This window comes from Calypte anna, chromosome 14 (assembly GCF_003957555.1).
Source record: "Calypte anna isolate BGI_N300 chromosome 14, bCalAnn1_v1.p, whole genome shotgun sequence".
NCBI lineage: Eukaryota > Metazoa > Chordata > Aves > Apodiformes > Trochilidae > Calypte > Calypte anna.
In genome coordinates, this window is record NC_044260.1 from 2,404,307 (window position 1) to 2,428,437 (window position 24,131).

At 53.0% G+C, this 24,131-nt stretch overlaps 1 protein-coding gene and 1 non-coding gene across 3 annotated transcripts in view; one reads left to right on the top strand and one right to left on the bottom strand.

Moving 5' to 3' along the window:
* Positions 1-256: 256 nt before the first annotated feature.
* LOC115599193 lies at positions 257-345 on the bottom strand. The gene has a single exon (XR_003988200.1). It is a non-coding gene; the product is annotated as a small nucleolar RNA SNORD60 (small nucleolar RNA).
* Positions 346-829: 484 nt separating this feature from the next.
* The window catches only part of TRAF7 (TNF receptor associated factor 7), a 31,744-nt gene continuing 8,442 nt past the window's right edge, over positions 830-24,131 (top strand). The window contains exons 1-10 of one of the 2 annotated variants that reach the window (XM_030459830.1): positions 830-944; positions 11,706-11,824; positions 12,069-12,126; positions 13,269-13,360; positions 17,512-17,628; positions 18,937-19,029; positions 20,658-20,691; positions 21,978-22,161; positions 22,818-22,952; positions 23,683-23,900. In XM_030459830.1, the coding sequence (XP_030315690.1) occupies positions 11,744-11,824; positions 12,069-12,126; positions 13,269-13,360; positions 17,512-17,628; positions 18,937-19,029; positions 20,658-20,691; positions 21,978-22,161; positions 22,818-22,952; positions 23,683-23,900 (1,012 nt within the window). In that variant the 5' untranslated portion in view covers positions 830-944; positions 11,706-11,743. The remainder of the gene's footprint in view (positions 945-11,705; positions 11,825-12,068; positions 12,127-13,268; positions 13,361-17,511; positions 17,629-18,936; positions 19,030-20,657; positions 20,692-21,977; positions 22,162-22,817; positions 22,953-23,682; positions 23,901-24,131) is intronic. The other variant, XM_030459832.1, reaches the window with a different exon arrangement.

A 24,131-nucleotide genomic window follows, 5' to 3' on the forward strand; every position in this document is an offset into this window, starting at 1 on the left:
ATCCCTCCAGCACCTCCAGGCCCGCACGGTACCGGCTTTCCCCGAAGCCCCGCGGTGCCGATCTCACCGGGTGAGCGGGGAGGACGGGACACCCGCAGCTCATGTGGGGAGGGAGCCCCGGGAGGGCCCTCTGCCACCTCCTCCCCGCCGGGCCGATCCCTTTTCCGCCGATTCCTGAGGAGAGGGAAAGCAGGGAGGGGAAGGGGGGGGTGAGCGGGGACCGGACCGGACCGCTCGGCACCGCCGCGCCTGCCGCGGGCCTCAGCCGCGCTTCCTCAGCAGGGGCTGCGGCCTCCGCTGCCCTCAGACGAGGTGTCAGAAAGATGATTGGGATCATCAGCGGCCCGGACCGTCCCCGTCCCGCACCACCCCCGTCCCGCACCGTTCCCGTTCCTGTCCCGCCGCCCCCGCCGCCCCCTCCTCCCCCTCTCACCTCCCGTCGGGAAAGGCCGTGCCCTCTGTCCCACCCCATCCTTTATAGCCTTCTCCCGGTCGCTATTGGTCAGGCTCCCTGCCGACGCGGCCAATGGCGAGAGCCCGGCGTGATGGCTCTCCCGGCGCTGATTGGTCCCCGCCGTTCCTCCCTCCAATGGCGCGGCACGGCGCGGCCCGAGGCTGTGGTGTGCCGCCACCTGATTGGCTCCTGCGGGGGGACGAACCAAGCCAGTCGCGGCGGTGGTTGAACCATAGAGTGAGCGGGTGAAGCGCCAATCAGCGCTCAGCCGCGATGGCTGCTGGGAGTTGTAGTCCTAGCGTCACGGAAGCGCCGCCAGGAAGGGGGGGAAAGCCACGCGCTGGACTACAAATCCCGAGGAGCGCTGGGGGCGGCGCTTCCGGCCCGGGCGGCAGCGGAGCCGCTGGACCAGAGAGGAGCAGGCCCGGGGTCGCGATGTGCCCGGGCCGGGCCCCGCCGCTCCGGCCGCCTCCGCTGCTACCGCTGCCAGGTACGAGCGGGGACCGGTCTGAAGGGAGCCCCGGGCTGGCGGGAGCTGTGCGGTGCGGGGGCTGAGGGAGCGGTGTGCGGGGAAGCGCCGGGCTGGGCCGTGCGGAGGGGGAGGCCCAGAGGTGCGAGGCGGCCCCGCTCTGAGGAGATCCCTGCGGCTGCTCCCCGGGCGCTGCGGGGCTGCTTGGGGCTGCTCGGGGCTGCCGCAGCTTCTGCCGCCCCGTCCCCTTCCCCTGGGCGCTTTGTCCTTGTCCCCTTCCCCCGGGCGGGTTGGGGTTTGGAGCCCTGCAGGTGCCCCGAGGAGCTCCTGTGTCTCCTCCTGTGTCTCCTCCTGTGTTTCCTCCTGTGTTCCGGGGTCCCTGGGGGAGCCCATCCCTGGTTTGTGTCCTGTGACCCGGCCGTGGGATGGATCTCCCGGTGAGGCACCTGTACTTGGGGCTTTTTCTGCTCCGTTCCTTCCCCAGCTTGGGACACGGGTTGCTGAGGGTTCTCTCTCGCTCTCCCTTTGTCCTCCATTTCCTTTCCTTTCCTTTCCTTTCCTTTCCTTTCCTTTCCTTTCCTTTCCTTTCCTTTCCTTGTGCTTTGGTTTCCCAAGTGTCCCGGTGACAGATCCCCAGGCAGTGCCCATCCCCTGCAGGCACTGCAGCTCCCCCAGCAAACCTCCTGTTTAGCTCTGCCTTGTTCTCCTGCCAGCCTTGATTTAACCCCTGCCTGCAACCCGAGGATGAGGATCCCGGTGGGTTGTGTGAAGGCCACAAGTGAGGATTTCCTTTCAGTCCAGCTTGCTTCTGAGATGTGTTTGTACCCCAGACAAGCTCTGCTGGGGTGTCAGAGGGAAGGAGGTACAGCCCTAAGATGGGGTTTGATGTCTTTGCAGCCAGGTCCGGGCTGTTTTCCCCCCTGTGGTGTGACTGGGGGAAGAACTCTTGCCTAGCAGTTATTGTTTTCAACTCTGGCAATGTTACAAAGCACTTTGTTTAATTCCCAGCACTTTAATTCTGCCTCCCCAGGCGCTTTCACCCCAGTCACGAATTCTTTTCAGGCTGTACTTAGCAGTGAGTGTTCCTGTTTAACAGCTGCTGCCTTTTGGCTTCCAGCATTTGCTGGTGAGACAGCCCCAGGGACTCCTGCTGGGTTTGCTTCATGGGGCTGGGTGAGGGAAGGATGGATCCAGAAAGCCCTCCCTTAGGGAATAAACACTGGGAGAAAGTCACCCAGGTCCCTGACAGCCTTTCCATGGCTCCTTGGAGGCTGTGTGAGGGGAGGAGGTTGTGCTCAGTGCACACCTGGGGAGCTGATTAAAGAGTTTTGGGGTTTCCTGTAGGAGCAGGGAGCATTTGGGTTGGAGAGCAGCCAGACAGAAAGGGACCTGGGAGTCTGGATTGCCAGGAAGCTGAACAGGAGCCAGCAGTGTGCCCAGGTGGCCAAGAAGGCCAATGGCATCCTGGGCTGGCTCAGGAACAGCGTGGCCAGCAGGTCCAGGGAAGGGATTCTGCCCCTGTGCTCAGCCCTGGTGAGGCCACAGCTTGAGTCCTGTGTCCAGTTCTGGGCCCCTCAGCTCAGGAAGGAGCTTGAGGTGCTGGAGCAGGTCCAGAGAAGAGCAAGGAGGCTGTGAAGGGATCCAGCAGAATTGCTGTGAGGAAGGGCTGAGGGAGCTGGGGCTGTTGAGGCTGGAGAAGAGGAGGCTCAGGGGAGACCTCATCACTCTCTCCAACTCCCTGAAAGGAGGTTGGAGCCAGGGGGGGGTTGGGCTCTTTTCCCAGGCAACTCTCAGCAAGACAAGAGGGCAGGGTCTCAAGTTGTGCCAGGGGAGGTTTAGGTTGGAGATGAGAAAGAATTTCTTTCTGGAGAGGGTGATCAGGCATTGGAATGGGCTGCCCAGGGAAGTAGTGGATTCTCCGTGTCTGGAGATCTTTCCAAAGAGCCTGGATGTGGCACTGAGTGCCATGGGCTGGGAACCACGGGGGGAGCGGATCAAGGGTTGGACTTGATGATCTCTGAGGTCCCTTCCAACCCAGCCCATTCTGTGATTCTGTGATTCTATGATTTTGCTGGGTCCCCCTGTGAGCCCTGGGCTCCCCACTCTGGTCCCTGCTGATCTTTGAGTCTGGAGAAGTTCAGAGCAAACCCAACCAGGACAGTGGACACAGAACTCCAGCGTTGCTGTCTGGGCCCTGCAGTGTGCAGCAGCCTGGGGCTTCCTGGTGAACAAAAAGAACATTTCACCAGCAGGGAGGTTAAATTTTCACCCAGCTGAGCTGGAGCACCCAGGCCCTGCAGGCAGGGGGTGCAGGTGGCTTCTCTGGTAGCACCCAAACATTGTCATAATGTTGATGGGACCTGGAGATAAAAAAAAAAAAAAAAAGGCAACCCAGATCCATAGTTTGGATCACACAGTGACCCTAAGCCAGCTGTGGAGCACCAGAGGTGAGTTTGTGTCCACAGCCTGGTGCTGTGTGGTGGTTCTGGTGCCTGCCACACCAGCTGGGGTAGGTCCTGAGAATTGCTGATAGCTTTGGAGCTGGTGTTCAGCTGCCAGGCACCTCCTGGGCTGTTTCCCTCTCCCGTGGAACCTTCCCAGCCCTGTCCTGCAGCATGACCATCCCTGCTCCTGGGCTTGTCTCAGCCAAGCCCCACGGTGAGGAAATCCTTCCTGGTTTCACTACCTCAGTGCTTGGGTTAGGTGGACAAGCTCAACCTGTTGGGGTGCTCCCCTCCTGAGTTTTGTGCCCCTTGTCTGCCCTTCCTTGGTTGTCCTTCCCCAGGGGACAGACCAGCACATTCCCAGTGCTGTCCATTCCCAAGCTCTTTGGCACAGCCTGGAGCTTCCTCATAGCTCCCTCCCTGCTTTTGAGGAGCAGCACAAGCTGTGTGGTGGGTTCTGGGACCTCCTGGAAAAGTCTCCACCGTGGGAGCACCTTGTTCTCCTGCCTGGGCTGGGTGTCCTGGCCCCAGAAAGCTGGCTTTTGGGAGCTGGATTTCCACAGGTGCTGCTTGTCAGGGTGCTCAGGGGGATGGACACTTTGGGAATTGTCTGAAGAGGCTGAGAAACCCCAGCTCCCTTTCAAGGAGTAATGGAGCATCCTGTCCCTGGAGATCCCTTTGCTCCCGGGGATCAGGCTGAGTGCTGAAGAGAGGGGTCTGGTTTGTTGGGGGTTTTTTTTTTGGGTTTTTTTTTTTTTTCCTGCTGCTGGCCTGAAACCTCCTCAGCCCGGGAGCAGCCGGGGCAAAGCTGGGAGGAGATTGGCTGAGCCGTGGGATTTTCCAGCTGAATTTACATATCGCCCACTGCTCCGCATGCCTTTCGGGCTGCATCACCGAGCAGCAGCACACACACACACACACACACACACACACACACACACACACACACACACACACACACACACCGAGCTCGGCAGAGACATTTTGACCGAGGGAAAAGTCTGCCCGCAGCTCAGGAAGTACCGAGGGAGCTCGGGGAAGGTGGCATCTTGCCGGGCTCTGCCCCTTTGGGACACCCCCTGGTGAGTTTCCTGCAAGGTAAAGCCTTTGCCCTGGGTGCTGGGTGTCAGGGCTGTGGCAGCAGTGATCCCCAGAGCCTCCAGCAGTCCTGAGCAAGGAACTGGTTTCATCTCCGTGTCCAGAGCTTGGCAGAAGAAGCAGGAGGTACCTGAAACCCAGCCCCAGGAGCTGTGCTGTGCTCAGTTTGTGATTCTTCAGCCAGGATGTGGAGCACCCGAGTGCACAGCCAGCCAGCAAGGGGGTTCTGAGGCTGCCTCTGGTGGTTTCAGAGGTGGGAAATCCTCCAGGTTCTTTAGGTGAAGGGGTGGGCACTGCAGCCCAGTTTGGGAGGAGAGGTGGTGCCTCTGCCTCTGGCAGGGCAGGAACTGCAGTGCAGGTTTCCTCACCTGGGCTTTGGGCTGCTTCTGGCTGGGAGTAAATCTGTGGATTAGTGGAGGTGTCCATGTCCCCTCCTTTCTCTCAGAATTGGGGTTCCTGTGCTGTGTGTTGCCCCTCACCTGCTCCTTGGGAAGCAGTGAGTGTAACTGGTGCTCACTGTGCTCTCCTGATCCTTCCCAGCAGCAAAGTCCAAGGCAGCCATAGAGGAAAAGAGCAGGTGACTGAAATTTACTGGATTGTTTATTGGTGGTTTGTTTTTTTGTTTGGTTGTTTGGTTTGTTTGTTTTTTGGTGTTGTTTTTTTTTTTTTTGTGAAGGAGCTGATAGTTTTCAGATGTTTTTTTTAAAGTGTCCTAATTGCAGAGGGCAAGCAAGAACAACACCTGGTGAAGTTTCAAAGCTTTGGAAGGTGTTGAGAGGGGGAGCAGGAGGGTGGGAGTGATACTTTGTGCATTTTGAGTAATGATTATGGGCTCAGGTTTCTTACGACTTTTATCTGGAGGAATCCCATAATGTAGTAGGAGTGGTTCAACCTTTCCAGAGCAGTGCAGCCACCCCTAAGGCAAAGCAGTTTGAAAAGCCCTCACTGAGTTCACTGCACAGCAACTGAGGAACAAAGAGAAGAAACTTTGGTTGCCTTGGGTCTAGCAGGGAGGCTCCAGGAGGAGAAGGCAGCAGGTGAGACAAGCATTCCTCTGGCTTCCTTGGGGGCATGTGGGGCACACTGGCTGCTAAAAACTGAGTGCATTTATTTCTTGGTGTGGGATTCCTTTCCCAAGGCAGCTGAGGGCAGGCTTTTGAACTCTGATAAATGACCAGGGCAGAGCAGGGTGAGGATAACCCATTGGTTTCTGGTTTTCATGGCCACCTTCTCTGAGTTCCCCACCATCAACATGGGACTTGACGGCTCAGAGGAACTGAGTGTCACCAGCAAACCTGGCAGTTCCACTGCTCCCTCTTCATTCAGTGTCCTCACTTCTCAGCCTGCAGAAGTCTCCTCAGCTCTGGTTCTTGGGGGAACCCCTCCAGCCTGAGGGGTAACCACAGAGCTCCACCCTCTGCTTCCTGTCTGCTGACTCTGAGATGTCTATCTTGGTGATGATCTGGAGCTCATGCTTACAGGTCAGACCAGATGCTGACAGTCCTCCTCACACTGCTCTTTAAGCCTTCATAATGCAGCTTGCACACCCCTCTGAAATGAGTGCCACTTCCAGCAGACACTGCCTGGGAAAGCCAGGGTTAGGGTTAGGGTTACCAGCTCTGCTGTGGGTGTCTCTGGAAGAGCTGGCATTTGGGCTGATGACTTCCCTCACTGGTGCTTTGGTCTCAGATGTTCCCTTGCAGGTTGGTGTGAGCACGGATAGAAGGTGTGTGCAGCACCTTGGGGCTGCAGGAGGAGGTGGACAGAGCCTGCCCCCCTGGGACTGGGTTTACCAACCCTGGAACCTCCCCCAGAGGAGCCCTGGCTGTGGGAGAGCTTGGGATGGAGCAGAGGAAGGGGTGCAGCCCCAAACCCCACAGCCCTGCTCTTGACACCTGCATCTTCTTTTCTGAGAGGGTGATCAGGCATTGGAATGGGCTGCCCAGGGAAGTAGTGGATTCTCCGTGTCTGGAGCTATTTCCAAAGAGCCTGGATGTGGCACTGAGTGCCATGGGCTGGGAACCACGGGGGGAGTGGATCAAGGGTTGGACTTGATGATCTCTGAGGTCCCTTCCAACCCAGCCAGTTCTATGATTCTGTGATTCTATGATCCTTTGCCATTCCCTTGGCCATTCCTGGGCTGTTGGAGCAGCACAAGGGGCACTTGGCAGAGCATTTCCCCAGGGGTGTGTGACCCTTCCCGTGTTGTAGGAGGAGCAGATCTCTTGCTGATCCTCTTGGCCTCTGCAGTGAAGACAAAGACAGCTCCTGGTGGTTGGATTTTTCCTTACCTGGGGTACCAAAGTAGGATTTTTAAGGGTTGTCTTTACTCCAAGTCTCAAAAACCTGAGTTGATCCCTGTGGTGTGCAAAGGCTGAGCCCTCCCCTTCCCCTCCCTCACATCTGGTTGCTGTCAGCTGGGGGATTTAGCAAACAGCAGGTCCCCAAAGTTTCCTTTTTCCAGGGTGGATTTCCCCGCCCCCATTTGTTTTTTTTTTTAATGTCAAAACCACAAAAGTTGCTTGAAAAAAAATAATAATAATAATAAAACCAACTGTAGGCAAGGAGCCTCTGGATCAGCGGTGGGTTCCCAAACTGACCTCCAGATATGTGGGTTCAGGGCAGCCCTGTGATGTTGGCTCTTTCATTAAATCTTGTCTTTTCAGAGCAGAGGGAACCTGCCCACCCACTGCAGGTGTCAGGCTGCCCCTCCAGCCCTTTTTGCTGTAAATCCAAACCTGACCCTGGAGAGTCCTGAGCCAGAAAATCAGGAGAATATTTGCAGCATGAGGGTTCTTGACCTCCTGAAGAAGCTCGGGGGGGTTTCTGGAGTCCCTTTGTGTTTGGTCATCTGTGAAGGACTTAACAGCCCAAGGGATTTTGTGCATTTCCAGTCAATCTTGAGTTTTCCTTCTGGGTCACAGAGCACACGTGTTTCATAACAGGACATGTCTGCTCCTTTCCCTGTGCTGTGTTCTCTGCCTCCTCAGGCTGTGGTTCTGCCCAGAGCCTGCAGCCTGGGGAGCTCTGGCTGCAGTCACAGCAGGACCAGGAGCCCCAGGGGAGCAGAGGAGGGTGTAGCTGGCCAGGCTCAGGTGCCAAGCTGAGGGGCAGAGAGCTGGTGGATTTGTTTCCAAGGAGCTGGTGTCAATGCTGACAACCCCAGCTCTTTTCTGTCTCCTTTTAACTTCTTTGATGTCAGTTGAAGAAGCCCTTTCTCAGTACTTCTTGGAAGATGACTGGAGATGTGAAGGAGCTGCCAGGCAGTGCTGTAGAGAGGTGTTTGCTGGGTTGAAATGCTTCCTATATATGGTGGTTGCAGAGATTTGGGCTGAAATCAGATATTCCTGTGGTGGCTGATGTTCTGCAGCCTGGCTGATCCACTCAGCATTTTTTCCATTGCTCACATTCCTCTGGTTTCTCTTCAGAGCAGACATGAAGCAGTTTCCCTGCTGCTGCTTGCAGGTAGGTAGCTCAGCCAAGCTGCAGAGCACAGGACATGCTTGGCAAACAATGAGTGGGAAATCCCTCTATTCCAGCCCTCATTCCTTTCTTTGTTCTGGATTTACCCCAGATCTGTTGAAGCTGGAAGGTGTTTGGCATCCATTTCAGTGAGGCTTTGGGAGGGGGTGAAGCTGGGGTTGTGCCTCCTTAGTGCCTCTGAGCCCTAAGTGATTCTGTGGCCTGCTGGGCCACCCTGAGAGCTGCTCCAGGGGCCACCTCTGAGCCCACACAGATGTTCTGTACAGTTCCTGGGCTGAGCTCACTGCCTGCAGCAGCACAGGTACCTCTGTCACTCTTTGGGGGACTCAGATGTTGGTTGTGCTCTTTCCTTGGGCTGCGCAGTGAGTGCTTTCCCATTGCTTTTGGGGTTTTTTTTTTGAGTCCCCACCTGTTGTGTTTGAAGGCTGCACAAGCCCTGAAGATGAGAAAGGGCTGGAACTTGTGCCTGAGTCTTCAGACAGCCCACAGCCCATCCATAGGGATGGGCTTCCCTCTCTTTCCACCTGGGAATTCTTTTCCCCCTGCATTGTTTGCCTTGAAACCCAGCAGGAATATTTTCTGTGCCAGGTTCACTTGGTGCTCTCAGGACTGTTAGAGTGGGAGCCTGACCCCTCCTTTGTGAGCTGGGCAGGACTCTGTGGATTTGGGTGGGTGCTGCAGGGAATTTATAGGAATTTTACAGGAATTTACAGCCCTCCTGAAAAATGAGTTCCTCATCCCTCCCTAACCTGGGAGGAGGATGGTGCTGCAGCCCTTCTCCTGAGGACCCTTAGACATGGGGAACCTGTAGAAGAGGGGATTGTAGGGGTAGCTGTGGGTTATTAGACATGGGGTAACACAGCCTGGGGACAGGAAATCACAGCAGTGTGGCACATCACTCACTGAGGTCCCTGTGGTATCTTAGTTGTGAGCACTGCATCACCTGGGGCCCCATTCCTGGGGTCTCCCATCGTTAGGTGCTGCACAACCACCCAGAGATATTTAGGTTTTCTCTGCAGGTTGTGCAGAAGAGGGGAACCAAAGAGACTTGAGCAGGGAGGAAGCAGAGCACTTCAGGGAGCTCTGAGGGGCTGAGTGGGGCTCAGATCTCCTGGGGCCACATCCAGTGTGTGTCACCACCCTCCTGTTGCCTCCTCCTATGAGGAGAGGCTGAGGGAGATGGGGGTGTTGAGGCTGGAGAAGAGGAGGCTCAGGGGAGACCTCATCACTCTCTCCAACTCCCTGAAAGGAGGTTGGAGCCAGGGGGGGGTTGGGCTCTTTTCCCAGGCAACTCTCAGCAAGACAAGAGGGCAGGGTCTCAAGTTGTGCCAGGGGAGGTTTAGGTTGGAGATGAGAAAGAATTTCTTTCTGGAGAGGGTGATCAGACATTGGAATGGGCTGCCCAGGGAAGTAGTGGATTCTCCGTGTCTGGAGGTATTTCAAAAGAGACTGGATGTGGCACTGAGTGCCATGGGCTGGGAACTGCAGTGGGAGTGGATCAAGGGTTGGACTTGATGAGCTCTGAGGTCCTTTCCAACCCAGCCAATTCTATGATTCTGTGATTCTATGATTCCTGTCCCTGCTCCAAGGGACCACTGAAAGGAAGAAAAGGCCCCGGGTGGGCAGTGCCAAACCTCCCTCGCTGGAGCCCAGCTGGAAATGGTGCAGCAGCACAGCTCTGCTTCACCCCTGCTGTTCTTGAGACAGCTCCAGCAGCTCTGCTCAGCATCTCCTCAGGGATCTGGCATTTGCAAACGGCCAGGACAGTGCTTTCAGATGGGTGGAAAACATTTTCCAGATCCCTGTTTATAAGATGGTCCCGGGTTCGTTGTGGGTTTTTTTTAAGGTTTTTGTTAGGTAGTTTTTTGGTCAGGTTTGTTTGTTTGTTTTCGACTGTACTTTTTTTTTTTTTTTTTTTTTTTTTTTTTTTTTTTTTTTTGAGTTTAGACCTTCAGAATGATTCCATGGCCTGTGCTGCTGCTGGCAGCTGGCTGCCTGGCAGCTCTCCCACCAAGAACTGCAGCAATCCACCTGAAGTGCTGTGTCAGGCATGGCTGAGCCCCTGGCTGTCAGCAGAGCTTTGGCTGAGGACATCTTGAGCATTGCCTTTGCAGGGAGGTAGGACACAGCAGCCCTGGGCACAGGCAGCTTCATTTTCCTACTTGTAAAGCAGTGAAATCCCAGTGGTTTCTTGATAAAGATCTTGGAGACTTAGGACATGTCACTCTTAGAGAACCAACACAGGCAGCTTCATTTTCCTGCCTGTAAAGCTGTAAAATCCCAGTGGTTTCTTGATAAAGATCGTGGAGACTTAGGATGTGTCATTCTGAGAGGAGAGAACCAACTGGTAGGAGCATCCAGGTCACTTCACCTCCCAGAAGCTGGGAAGCAGCAGCAGCAGGAGGAGGGGGAAAGCTTGGCCAGAAGCTGACACGGGTCTGTGAGGGACCAGGAGCTCTGCCTGGGCTGGTTGCAGGAATCTGCTGGGTGTTTCTTAGCTTCTCACTGGTTTTTGACTCCTGTTCTGCAGAGAAGGATTTTGGTTCTGCCTTAGCAAAGAGTTTTTGGGCTCACTGCAGAGGTTTGTTGAGCCCTGGGACCCCAGTGCTGGCAGCAGCAGTGCCCAGGGCTTGGCTGCATCTTGGAGAGAAAGGGGTCTGTGTGTCAGGGTCCATCCTGAGCAGTTTATTCCTGGAGCATCCAGGGGCTGTGTCTCCTTGGGCAGGCTGGGACAGCAGGGTGCAAAGAGCACCTTTCAACTGCTGGGATGAAAGGGCAGCTCAGTGTCCTGCTGGAACTTTGCCTTCTCTGATAGAAGCTTCTGCTCAAGCCAGAAACACCTCTGTAGGGTGGCAGAGAGGAGGTGCAGCCCCTTCCTATGGGTTCCCTGGCTCTGAGGGAGGCTCTCAGAGAGCATCTTGTCAGATTTGCTAGCACAGCAGCATAATTTGGTGCCCTGAAGCCAGCATCAGGTTTCAAGGGAGGTTAAAAAAAGCAAAATCCCTGTGTTTCTGCAGATGGTTAGTGTGTAATGTTTGACTTTGCAAACTGGAACCTAGTAAACAATGGTGTTATCAACAGAGGGATTGAACCAAGCCCCTCTGCTGACTTTGGGGAGAGGGTTTGTCCTTCTGGGTGATGGTTGAGACTTTGCTGATTTTTCTGAGTGTGAGATCCGGACTCACAAGTGTGTTACTTGAAGTGAGGTTTCTTTTCTGGTTTTCTTGACCTCATAGCTCAGACTGTGCTGGAAAGGGTTCCTTTAATGCAAATATAACTACATCAAATGTAGGATTTTTGCTTTCTGCTAAGGTCTAATCCTGGCTTTTGTGTTCAGCAGTACAGCCCAGGATTTCTGAATTAAATAGCAAGATTCCCATCGAGTTCATCCCAAAACCAGGATGAGACCTGTGCTATGAGACCTTTTGAAAACAAGACTGCCTGAAGTTGTGTGTGTGCAGGGAAGTCATGTGCTTGTAAAACAGTCGAACACTTGTAAAACCAGCTAATGATTATGGGTATTCCAGTATTTGGGTGATTAAGGAGGTATTTGAAAAGATAATCTTATTTTAGAAAATGCTGAACACTCATCCAGGAAAGATTTGAAGGAAACCTGACTTTGACCTTGCCACTTGCTTCCGAAAATCCAGATTTATGTAAGCTTAGGTAAATACTCAGTTAATGCTGCAGGAGATTGTTCTTTGAGCTGAGGAAAACATGCACAATGAACCCACCACTCTTCTGTCTCCTTCCACAGAGCCAGCTCCCCATGACTAACAAATGCTGGCCTAGATTATGAGCTCAAACAAGAACGCTCGCTACAATCGTTTCTCCAGTGGCACAACCACCATCACTACTCCTGAAAATACCAACGGGGTAAGGCTGGCTCCTGGGGGCAGAGGACAAGGGCTAGGGCTGCTTCTGCTGGGTCTCACCCTTTCCTTTCCAAAGCCACCTTTGTTTTTTTCAAAATAATTTTCCTTTCTCACCTCTTAAAAAATGCCAATACCCACGGATGAAAGTTGGGCAATATCTGTGTGCCTTTTTTCCACCCGTTCAGGGCAGGTGGCAAGCCTTGCTGCTGTGATACACACTGACTTGGGTTTTGTCCCTGTTTCAGACAAGAATGGAAACAACTTTTGGGCCAGCCTACTCTGCTGTGACAACCATCACAAAAGGTGAGTGCGTTTCCTGCACAGAGCTGCTCCTCAAAGCACTGTGTGTGACTCCTGCCAGTTTTGTTGTTGTTCTGCAGCATGGAGCTGGTGGGAGAATCACTCTGCTCATTACAGACAGGTGCTGAGGTGGTGGTTTTACTATTATGCAGCCTGAGTGTTATTTAATCATGGCATCTGATCACCAGGCGGGATGGAAATGTGCTTGCATGGAAATGTTCTCCCTTTAGGCAGACTTTACTGTATGCCTGGGAAGCCCTTGCTGAAATGATGGTAACACAAAAGGAGGTGAAACAGAGCTCAGTCCCAAATCTTATTTATCTGACTTCTCATGCAATTGTTACCAGCTCTGAAAATTCCCATCTTCACTCTCTGCCTGGCTCTGAGTCACTTTGGTAAAATCTCTGTGGCCATTTTTAACTCAGACAGGAGGGGCTGCAAGTGTAGCTGCTCTTTTAAAATTCTTATGCTCTGTTCCTCACAGCCCAGCAGGTGAGGAATCTGAGCCCTGATGCTTGGTGTGAATGTAGGAAGAGCTCTGGTTTCAGTTTGGAATAAAAATTTCCTTACTTCAGTAAAGATAAACTGAGGCACTTGACACTCATTTAGATAAGGAAATTACCATCTGCAGGAGGAAGTGTTTGGATTTTGTGTTGCTGTTTGGAAGTGTTTGTCCTGTACATTTGTACAGGACTCTGGACTCTAGATGGTTTGGAGCTCTGAATATTTACATTAAAAAATGAATATGTCAGTAACAGGATCTTCATACCAATAGCTCCAATTTAACTTAGCCTGCTTCTCTTGTGCTTCAAGAACATCCAGGCCTCCCTTGATCGAAATGATTTTTCTTGATGGGTGAAATATGTGGGGGTATAACATTTCCTTTTAATACTATTTGGAACCTGTGGACCTGATGGAATATTATCTGTGCTCTTCTGGGCAAGCCACCTCTGAGGGGCCACATGAGTCTTAGCAAACACAAAAAAACGGGATTGTTCTGCCAGCACTGATATGTTCAGGTCAACAACTGGAGCTGGGATATCCCTACTCTTTTCCTTTATCAGGAAACACAGCTGCAGAGACTGACTTGTAGCCTGGAATGGTTATTGAGGAGCCTAAATGCTTGCCTTTTTTTTGATTTAAAGCTGATGGGACCAGTACTTTTAAACAGCATCGTCGGACCCCATCCTCCTCCAGCACACTCACCTACTCCCCACGAGATGAGGACGATGGCATGGTAGGTGTTGCCAGGGCCCTGCTTCCTGGTTTACCTGATGATATGTCAAAAGAGAGACATCTGGTTCTCCTCTGGACTTTCCTGCCTCCCTCACCATTCCCATCTGCTGCCTAATGCAGGACCAGCCTCAGCGTTCCCTGGCTGCTCCCAGGGCTGGTGCAGTGGGGAAGCAGAGGCTGCTTCTGACCCAGGGCATTAGGCTGGCACTGCTCATCCTCATTTTCAGGCTGCTTCAAAATGGTAACTGGTTCTCAGGCCCAGGAGCTTCCCAGCTCCCACAGGCCTAGCAGTGAGGGTGCAGCTGCCTCCTGATGGGAGCAGTGTGTGCTGATTCTGCCTTGCTCAGGAGAAAATGGAGCTCCTGTTGGAGGGTTGGATGGACCATCCAGCAGCACATCTGGCCCTGCACTTATGAGCAGAAAAATCCATTCCTCTTTCCACCTCCAGATGGGGCTTCTGACTCTATGGACTTATTTTGAAACCTGCAGAGTTGATGTCAGACACCACAAACTGCTCCACTCCTGGGGACTGCATGATCAGGGTCTTCTCACACAGACTATTCCCGTGTCTCTCCCAATATCTGTGCAGAAGAGCAACTCCCAATTTTGTAACCAGTTTCCTCATTCATCACATTCTTTCCAAGTAAATTCTTTTTGGGGCATGTAGTGAACCACCAGGCCTCAGGGTTAGCTGAGCTGCTCAAAGAATCAGCTTAATCAATCACATCAAGTCCAAGAACAGCAAAGCAAATATCAGTGAATGATCAGATAACTCCAAGTCCTTGATCTTCTCCTGTCCCTACTACTCGAGGCACATCTCAGAGCCACAAGTTCCTGTTTAGATTTAAGCATGTGAGCAGAGGACTCTTCCAAGTGAGAAAGTCAGTGTAGTGTTTGTCACGTTCTGAGAGCCAGGGGTAAAGGGCTCAGTGCTGCTGCTGCAGTCAGGCACTGGCAGAGACTGAGGTCAGCAACAGGATGGAGCTACAGCACTTCTAAAAACAAATTTGACACCAGATTGCAAAGAGCTTTACTGTCAGCATCCTATAAAGTTCCTTCTGTTGCTCAGAGCTCTTGCTGTGTTTTATGTGAGCCCGTGTTTGTTTTTTCAAAAAATCCTTTGAACGTTTGCCTTGTGTCCTTGGCAAGTGCAGCTCTGCCTCCTATCCCTGACCCCGTGGCTCTGGGCCACCTTTCCAGGAAGCCTTTGGCTGTCAGCACTGAGCCTGGGGGGTGAGTGCTGTACATACTGCACCCTTGTCACAAACTCTGCAGTTCTCAGAGCACAGGTGAGGATTTTTCCAGAGGAGCAGCGGGTGCTGAGAGCTTTCCATGTCTGCTGGAGGAGCTCCCTGGCTCCTTGGAATGCTGCAGGGTGACAAACTGAGGGGTGCAGCCAAGGATGGGAGAGATCTCTCCTAGGACCTGGCCTTTGTCCTTTTGCATGGTCTCAGCCCTGCTCTGCCTGCTGCTCCAGACCAACTCTCCCTGCCCTGCTAGGACACTTCCTCTGCTTTGTCAAGAAATAATCTGGGATTTCCCTTCCTCATTGCTAAGTTTCCCCTTATCCAGAAGCTGCCATGGGCTTGTCATCTGTCAGAGGGGCAGCTGGAGAGGAGTCAGAGCCCTCCTGTGATCTCCACCACTCCTTTTTCTTTCTTTTTAAAGCTTCTGTTAGTGAAAGCAAAAGCAGAGCAGTGTGTTCTGTGTGCAAGGCAGGGATTATTGAGCAGCTGCTGTCATCTTTACTGGAAACAGTGGCATGGGTTCCCAGCCTTGCTGTGCCTGCAGGGAATGGGAATGAGGACTCTGCTAGAGCCTTCATGGGGAGGCTGCTTTTCAAGCTGATGTGAGAGGAGCTCCACTTAAAGATTACACTTCAGTATTGGGGCAAATGAATGGAGAGCTGAGTTGTTGCCTCAGTTCTTTACAGGGAGCTTCACCCCGTAATCAGAGGCTGGACTGAGTTACCAGCCAGCCATGAGCTCTCCATCTCCATCAAGAGATGTTTGAGCACTCCACCCTTGGGCTGTTTGAAGATGGTTTGAAGATGGGCAGAAATAGCCCTGGCACAGCTGTAGGGAGGTGGGACCCTTCTGACTGATCCTCCCAAATCCAAGCCTGGCTGAAGCAAAGCTCAGTCTGAATTGCCAGGCTGGGAGTGGGAAGCAGTGCAGCAACCAACCCTGCAGAGCTGAGCTCTCTCACTCCTCAGCTTTGTTTGCTTGGCAGAAAAAAAAGGTTGCAGGTCCCTAGAGGGGTGCTAAGCACCAGCACACACCTCTGCCCTTCCCCACTGAAGTGACCTCTCTCAGCACATCACCTTCCCTCCTGTAGTTTCCACCTGCATTAACCCAGCCAGGGCACAGGGAGCTGAGCCCCTGCTGCTGCCCAAGCCAAGCCATCTCTCATGGCCCTGCCTCCTGGAAGGGCTCTTGGGCTCCAGTCCCCTTCCTCTCCATCAGTGAGTGACACTTGATCAAACTGCTTCCAGCACCTGCCTTTGCTGCCCTGATCTCTCTGTCAGTCCCAGAAGGGGAGCTATGTGCAATCCTTCTTGTTATTTTCATGATTTCTGTTAGTAGTGGAGGAAAATAATAAAATTAATGGGCATACATAAAACTGATTTACCTGTTGTAAACGTTCCTCCTCAAGCTTTGCATATTTAGCCTATAAATATGCCTTCTTTAAGAAAAAAAGCTTTATGCTTTGGACCCTAAGCAGGTGCAGCATTTTTGAGCTCCTAGGATGATAAAAATTAAGCAGCAGAGCAGTGTGGAGAACAGCAGGATCCTGGTCTGCTCCTCTTCTGCAGCCCAGCAAGGACTCAGCACTCAGGCTGCTGGATGGGCTGTCTCAGGGAGACAGTGGTCCCCAAAGCTCATCTTCCACCTGAATTTCCTGACTGCCCCCCTGGGCTCTAACAGTCCTTTTGTCTGCCCTTGCTCTGACACTTTCACCCAGGACAAGCACACAAAATGGGGCTCAGGGGGTTCAGACTGAGCAGGAGGGAAAATTTGCTTTGTCTCCTGAGGTCAGGCAGGACAAGACCCCAGGCAGCAGGGTCTCATCTCTGCAGCTGTATCTGTTCCAGCCCAGCAGTGCCAGGCTTGACCTGATCCAGGGCCAGGGAGAGTCCCACTCCAAGTGGGCAGCAGGAGCAGCCATCTCCAGAGCCCCAGCCAGCTCCTCTGGGAGGCTCCAGTCAAGCCCCTTGAGGGGTGGTACCTGCAGGTACAGCAGCCTGGGCATCTCCTGATGTTGAGCATCTGAAGCTGACAGCTTTGTCCCACCAGTTCTCTGGCAGCTCCTCCGTTCTGTTTCTTGGAGACTTCTGTTCCTTCTCCATGCTTTTCCCAGCCTGCCAGCAGCACCTCTTCCAGCTGAACCCAGCAGGACCAGCTGTCCCTCCCTCCCAAATCCAGTCACCCCGTGGGCTGAATGAAGCGTCTCCACTTTGGCTTTGCTGCCAGATTGCATCTTGGCTGCTGGAGGTTGATCTCCCACCCTTAGGGACGTGCTGCTGGTGTCTTCTCCAGCAGCAGCAGCCTTCCCTCAAACCCGATCCTAAGGCTTCCAGAACCAGTGGGGTTTTTCTTGCTTGGTGCAGGGGATGTGCACTGAGCTCTCCCCTCCCGAGCAGGAAGCAGCAGAGCCAGGCTGTGACTGAATTGAATAGAAGGAAGTCTCCACTCTTACGTAAAGAAATTTGGCAGAAGCTAAAGAGTGAAACAACAAGTGCTGCTGCAGAGATTGCAGGACTTGCAGGAGGCAATGGCTGGCTTGGGGGGGAGGTTTACAAAGCTCTCCATGGAGGATTGATTCTTCCAGACCGTTGCTGTGGGGGTGCACGCAGTGAGTACCTGAGCGAGTGCACCTTTGGGGAAGTGCTGTGCCTGGGATTCGGGTGTCAGGTTGGCTCAGGGGCTCAGAGCTCCCTGCTGCCTCTCCTCCCTCTGCCACATTCCCAGCTCCCAGGTCTGAGTGCTGGGAGCCACTCAGTGAGGGGGATGAGCAAAGGGAGCAGCTGAGTTTTCCCTGTGGAGGGGGGCGGGGGGTGTGTGGAACTGAACTCGGAGTCTCTGTGCAGAGGGTTTTGGAGGAGGGGGGAATTATTTGCAATAACAAGAAGTGTTTTTTGTCTCTCTGAAGCCTCCCATCAGCACCCCACGCCGCTCCGACTCTGCCATCTCCGTCCGCTCCTTGCACTCCGAGTCCAACATGTCCCTGCGCTCCACCTTCTCACTGCATGAGGAAGAGGAGGAGCCAGTAGGTATTTGGGATTGTCTCAAGGAGCAGTATTAGGGAGTTCAGTGTCAAAAGAGCAGCTTAGTGGACTCTCCTGTGCACATAGAGCTGTCACGGGCAGATTTTTGTGATGTCAGGCAGCTAAAAGCCTGGCTGTCAGGACTCCTGGGTTTAATTTTGTTTCCAGCCCTGACTTCTGCAAGTTGTTTTGCTTCCTTGTCTACTATTTCCCTATAAATGTAAAGAGGGGAGAGTGGTGAGGCTTTGGTGCTTCTCAGAAAAACCCTAAGTCTTTGTAAAGTCAGGTATGGTTCCCTGGCCCAGGGGGTTACAGGTCTTCATGCTGGTAGAGCCCCAGGAGCAAGATTAATGCAATTCCTCACTGATTCAGAGCCCCATCCTGCATTTAGGGCTGTGTGGCCCCACTGATGTGTTTGTAAGCCCCAGGAGGGTGCAGGGAAGTGTCCACATGTGACTCTTGTTGGGGACACACACACACTTTTAAGATGAGCAGAGCTTGTAACCCAGTAACTAACCCCAGACTGGATGCCTAAAAGGTCAGGCAGCATTTTGCCCTGGATCTGGGATGAAAGTGTGTGTTTCACGTTTAGGAACCCAGGGGGTTGTGTTTGCAGTTCTGAAAGCAGCACGGGATGAAAAAGATGGATCCAACTGCAGTGCTGGATTTGAAATGCTCTGAAATGTGAAGCCCTGCTCGGGGGTGGAGCAGAGATGCTGTGTCCAGCAGGACGTGCTCAGAGCCCATGCTCCAGCAGTCTTGGTTGCTAAACAAAACAGCAGAGATTGGCCCATTGCAGCAGAAACAACATTGTTTTTGCTTCAAAAGAGAAAAGAAAGAGCCCTTTCTCCAGGATGTTTCAAAAACACAAAAGGGCGAGCTGCTTTAAAATTGCTTTTAAACTTCAGGCTTAGTGGAGAGGATGTTATTGACAAGGCACTGCTAGGTCCAGCAAAAGGTAGCAGACAGCTCAGCTCACCTGGGTCTGGTGACTTGAGTCACTCTGGCAAAGAAATTGGCCCCTGCAGTTTGCTGTTGGGTCCTGGTCCTGCTAGATGTTGGTGGCCCCCAGTTTGTGGTGAGCTGAGGGTCTCCCAGCCATTCCCAAGTTCCTTCTTCCCCTGCCTCTTACAGCTCAGCAGAGCCAGGCAAGAGTTTATTTCAAGATGATGAAATCCCTGCCCTGTGCCCCAGGCTCCCCAAGGCTCCCCACTGAAGAGGTTTTTTTTGTTCCTCCTGCAGGGCTGGAGGCTCTTGCACTTGGCCTAATGGTTTGTGCTCTCTCTGTTCTGTTCTCTCCTGCTCTCCAGGAACCACTGGTGTTTGCTGAACAGCCCTCTGTGAAGCTGTGCTGCCAGCTCTGCTGCAGTGTGTTTAAGGACCCAGTCATCACAACCTGTGGGGTAAGGCATTGCTCTTCCAAACCATGAGCATGGGCTCCACAGGTGTCCTGTGTCACCTTCAGGGAAGCCCTGACTGTCCCCAGGTTCTGTCAGCCTGAATGAGCAATGACCCAGCCCTTGAGGGGATGCCCAGCCAGCACAGGAGCAGATTTCCCCCCTGACCCATCTTGCAGTGGGGTGTGTGGGGTGCTCTGCAATCACTGGGGCTTGGTTAAAATTGTGCTGCTTTTCCCAGGGGAGCTGTGCCATCAGCCATGCTCAGTCTCCCTGATGGGGCTTCAAGTGAGGTCTGAAACTCCTCCTTCCTCATCTTGAAGGGCTCTGCAGAGTGCTGCTGCCTCCTGGGCACATCAGGGGCTGCTGCTCTTCAGTCATGATGGAAGTGTTTCTTATAGAACAGGAATGGCTTGAAGCTTCATTTAGTTAATGCTTGCAAAGAGATTTGAGATCCTCTAATGAGAGGCACAGAGTACTGCAGATATCCTTCTGTATTCCATTTCACTGGGATCTAATGGAAACTGTATATTATTCCTGCTTCTGTGCTACATGTGCAGAAAGATGGCTTTGTGACAGGGCTCTCTGATGCTTCTGACGTGCTTCTGCTTGCTAGGATGGAGCTGTAGCAATAGAAGCAGAGAGCAGGGCTGCTGATTGCAGTGAGGGTGCTGTCCCCAAAGCTGCTGGAAGTCTCTGCACTTGTGCTGCACCATTTCAGTGAGGAGCACTTCATGGGGACACTGAGATTTACTGGTTAATATGGAAAAAAATTCTGCTGCAGGAAGCAGGCTGGCTTTATTCAGAGTCCTGGTCTGGCAGCTCTGGAGGGAGCAGCAGGCAGCTGTGCAGGGCAGGAAAAGGCTGCCTGAGCAGGGCAGCAGATAAGAGCTCTGGAGAGTGACTTGCAGCCTCTCCAGCACTGCTGCCAAGTGCTGGGCCTGTGGCAGGGGGGATGTGGCTGAGGGGGTCCCAGGGAACCCACAGGGCAAGTTCAGGACCAGTGGAATGCTGCCTTTGTTCCTGTCTTTATACTCATTTGCTGTTTTATCAAGTTGAATTGTTACCATACATTTCTCTGGTGAGAATGGGGAGACAGAGAGGTATTTGAAGTGGCAAGATTTATAGTTCATGGCTTAAAAAAACAGCTGCCCCTGACAACAGGGCAGCTTCAGCTATGATAGAAAAGCTCCAGAGAGATCTATGTGATGAGCTGACTGGCCAAGGACAAGGCCAGACTGGTGCTCTTCCCCTTGAGGACTTCTCAGAGAAATCAGAGGAATCGTGTTGAGTGGAGGGTAAAGTAGAGAAACCCCACTCAGCCTTGGAGGGTGGGGGTATCAGAGCATGGTGGGACACGTGGGTGGCTTTGGCTTGCACCATGACCAGAGCCTGATGTGAAGAGGGCAGAACCCTCAAAGCAACTCAGAAACAGGACCTGTGTTGCACTCTGAGGAGCCAAGCAGCTGGGTTTTGCCCTGTGGTGCTGAGCTATAAAGCAGGCAGAACAGCTGCTGAGTGAGGCCCCTGTGCCACAGCCTCTGGTGTCTCCCACCTTCCCCATCATGAGCCAGAGGGAATAATTTGTCCAATGCAGTTTATGCTGACATTGTTGTTCCTCTTTGTCTCTGCAGCACACGTTTTGTAGAAGATGTGCCTTAACATCTGGTGAGTACAGAACTGTTCTTGTGTGATGCAGCCAAATTGCTGTTATTTTCTGGTTTGTTTGCTTTCACTTACAAAGCAACCCACAGAAAGCTGTTTGAAGGGCTTAACCCAAGCTGTCAGTCCCAGGCTGGCCCTGTAGCAGTGTGGGGCTGGGGCTGGCAGCAGAGCTCTGGTGGCAGGGGCACTGGAGGGATGTGCCTGGCTCTTGGGGACAGGATGTTCTCAAATCCTGGAATATGCAATGGATAATCCCAGGATAATACATCTTGCCCAGGGCTGATCCATTGATTTCAGACAGAAAGCTTTCTCTGGCTGCCTGTCTAAGGAACAAGGGGGCCACGTGTGGCACAGACCCGTCAGACCCCTCCTCCCCTGTCCCACTAGTGCCAGCTCTCCAGTTGCCCACCCAGCCCCTTGCAGCAGCTCACAGAGCTCCTGTACCTCACACAGCTCTTCCAGAAACCTGGTGGAGCCCAAGTGTCTGGCTGCTGGCCTGCCCTTGCCAGCTCCTGCTTGGTTTGGACTCTGCACTATTAAAAAATACTTTATTTGGCACGAGCCTGTGCCCTTCTTGGAAAGCTGTTGTTCAGCACAAAGCCAAGCAATTCATTTTACCAGGACAGAAAGCCCTGAGGAGCTCCCTGGGGAATCCAGCACAACAGCAGCTCCTTTTGCATTAATGTGTTCTGTGGGGACACGAGGGGTCCCTCTGCCCTCCTCCTTGTGCTGTATTTATCCCAATCAACAGTTTTTTAGAAAAAATCTTGGCAGCTGCAGTCTTGAGCTGCTCAGTTTTGCTTTTGCCTTCAAATCTCATGTCTTTACTTTGCTGCAGCATCTGCAGTGCCCTGGTGGCAGCAGAGGGGCTGAGCCCCTGGCTTGGGAGGGGGCACAGGGTATGGTTGGGGCATCTTCTGGTTTGTGTGCACTGCCAGTGAATGCTTTCACACTTTACAGGCACAAAGTTGTCTGAATTTGTGTGGCTTTCGCTCCCTGACAGCCAGCTTGGATTATTATGGATGAAGATTAACTTTTCACTAGGCCCCAAGACAAACCAGGGATCACAAGAATCATAGAATGGTCAGGGTTGGAAGGGACCTTAAAGATCACCAAGATCCAACCCCCCACCCTGGTTTGCAGACCTTGTGTGACTATTCACGGCTCATCCCATTGCCACCCACCTGGGATGTGGCCAGAGAAGGCAAAAGAATAAAACATAGAAGCTCTTGGAAGTGGTTCCTACAGTGTCCAAGCCTGACTGTCTGTCTCTCCTTCCCCCCTGGCAGAGAAGTGCCCAGTGGACAATGCCAAACTGACCGTGGTGGTGAACAACATCGCGGTGGCCGAGCAGATCGGGGAACTCTTCATTCACTGCAAGTATGGCTGCAGGGCTGCAGCCAGCAGCAAGCCTGCTGCCTTCGAGGTGGACCCCCGGGGATGCCCCTTTACAATTAAACTGAGTGCCAGGAAGTAAGTGGCTTCTTACCAGCAGGCAGCCCCTCCAAGCGACAGGGTTCCAGCACCCGCTGTTGTATCCGGGCTGTCCCGCTGCTCCCAGGGACAGGACAACTCCCTGCAGCACTGCTGGGCCCTGCAGGCGGGGTGGGAGCTGGCAGGGGGATTTCAGGGGACAGTTCTCTGCACTGTGTCTCGGTCTGAGTGTGCTGGCAGCTGGGCTGGTCTCAGGGAAAGGATGCTGTTCTCTGGTCCTGAGTGCTCAGCATGGGGACAGGGGAAACAGCCACCTCACACCTGGGGCTGTGGTCAAAACAGAGACCTTGGGATGCTTTTTGTAAGAGGAGTTATCCTACTTATATCTTGGCAATCTGAAATCTCTCTCCCTCCCCATGCTAAATGCATTCACTGTCTTCCCCATCAGCTGGCCACTGGTAGCTGTCTGAAGCTCAGCTGATGTTCCCTGTGTAAATGTGGGCTATTACTGCTCTCAGCTTCCTGGCCAAATGAGAATTTCAAGCTGTAATTGCAGCCTCAGAGCAGGAGCATTTCGATCACCTGACAGTCTCACAGGGCTGGTTTGTTCCGTTCCTGATGATCTGTGTGGTTTCTTACTAATTTTTGCTGGCCACTCATTTTTCCCCCCTCTTTTTGCTTCTCTCCATGGGCAGAGATCATGAAAGCAGCTGTGACTACCGGCCCGTTCGCTGCCCCAATAACCCCAGCTGCCCTCCTCTCCTGAAAATGAACCTGGAGGCACATCTGAAAGAGTGTGAGCACATAAAGTGTCCCCACTCCAAATATGGGTAAGGAGCCAAGGGGTTTAAGTGGGAACCACAGAATTATCAGAGTTGGAAAGGAACATCAGAGATCATTTAGTCCAACTCTCCCGCTAAAGCAGGATCTCCCTCTGTACTCAGCTCTGGGGAGGGCACATCTTGAGTATTGTGTTCAGTTCTGAGCACCTCACTATAAGAGGGACAGAGAAGTGCTGGAGCATGTCCAGAGAAGGGCAACAAAGCTCAGGAAGGGCCTGGAGCACAAATCCTGTGAGGAGCTGAGGGAGCTGGGGGTGTTCAGTCTGGAGAAGAGGAGGTGAGAGGAGACCTGATGGCTCTGTGCATCTGCCTCAAAGGAGGTTGGAGTGAGGAGGGAAACAGCCTCTGCTCCTGAGGGATGGGATAGGAGCAGAGGGAATGGATGGAAGCTGTGCCAGGGGAGGTTTAGGCTGATGTTAGGAAATGTTTTTTATCCTGAGAGGGTTGTCAGGCATTGGGATGGCCCAGGACAGTGGTGGAGTCACCATCCCTGGAGGCATTTAAAAGGTGTTTGGACCTGGTCCTTAAGGACAGGGTTTAGTGACTGGTTATGGAGTTTGTCAAAGGTTGGACTGGATGAGCCTGGAGGTCTCTTCCAACCTAAATATTCTGTGATTCTGTGCTCACCTAGAGAAAGAGGCCCTGAGCTCATTTCTGAGCTGTAGGGATGTCCCCAGTGCCAGTCCTGCTCCAGCCAGCATCTGCCTTCCCCTTGCAGGTGCACATTCATAGGAAATCAAGACACTTATGAGACTCACTTGGAAACGTGCAAGTTTGAGGGTTTGAAGGAGTTCCTGCAGCAGACAGATGATCGTTTCCATGAGATGCAGGTGGCAATGGCCCAGAAGGACCAGGAAATTGCCTTCCTGCGCTCCATGCTGGGGAAGCTCTCGGAGAAGATTGACCAGCTGGAGAAGAACCTGGAGCTCAAGTTTGGTGAGTCTGCACCAGAGAAGCTCTGTGCTGGAGGGCCAGGGCAGGTTAGGATGGTGCATTACAGGATTCATTCTGTGTTTAAAACTGGTGCTGAGCAGGTTTCAGGAGGTTCAGGTACTCCTTGCAGAGGAACAAGTAGGGGTCTCATCAACTTCCTTGCTCCCAAAACATCATGGGAGCTCATCCTGTGATCAGCAATCACATGAAAAGTCCTAGAAGTGTCTACAGGCA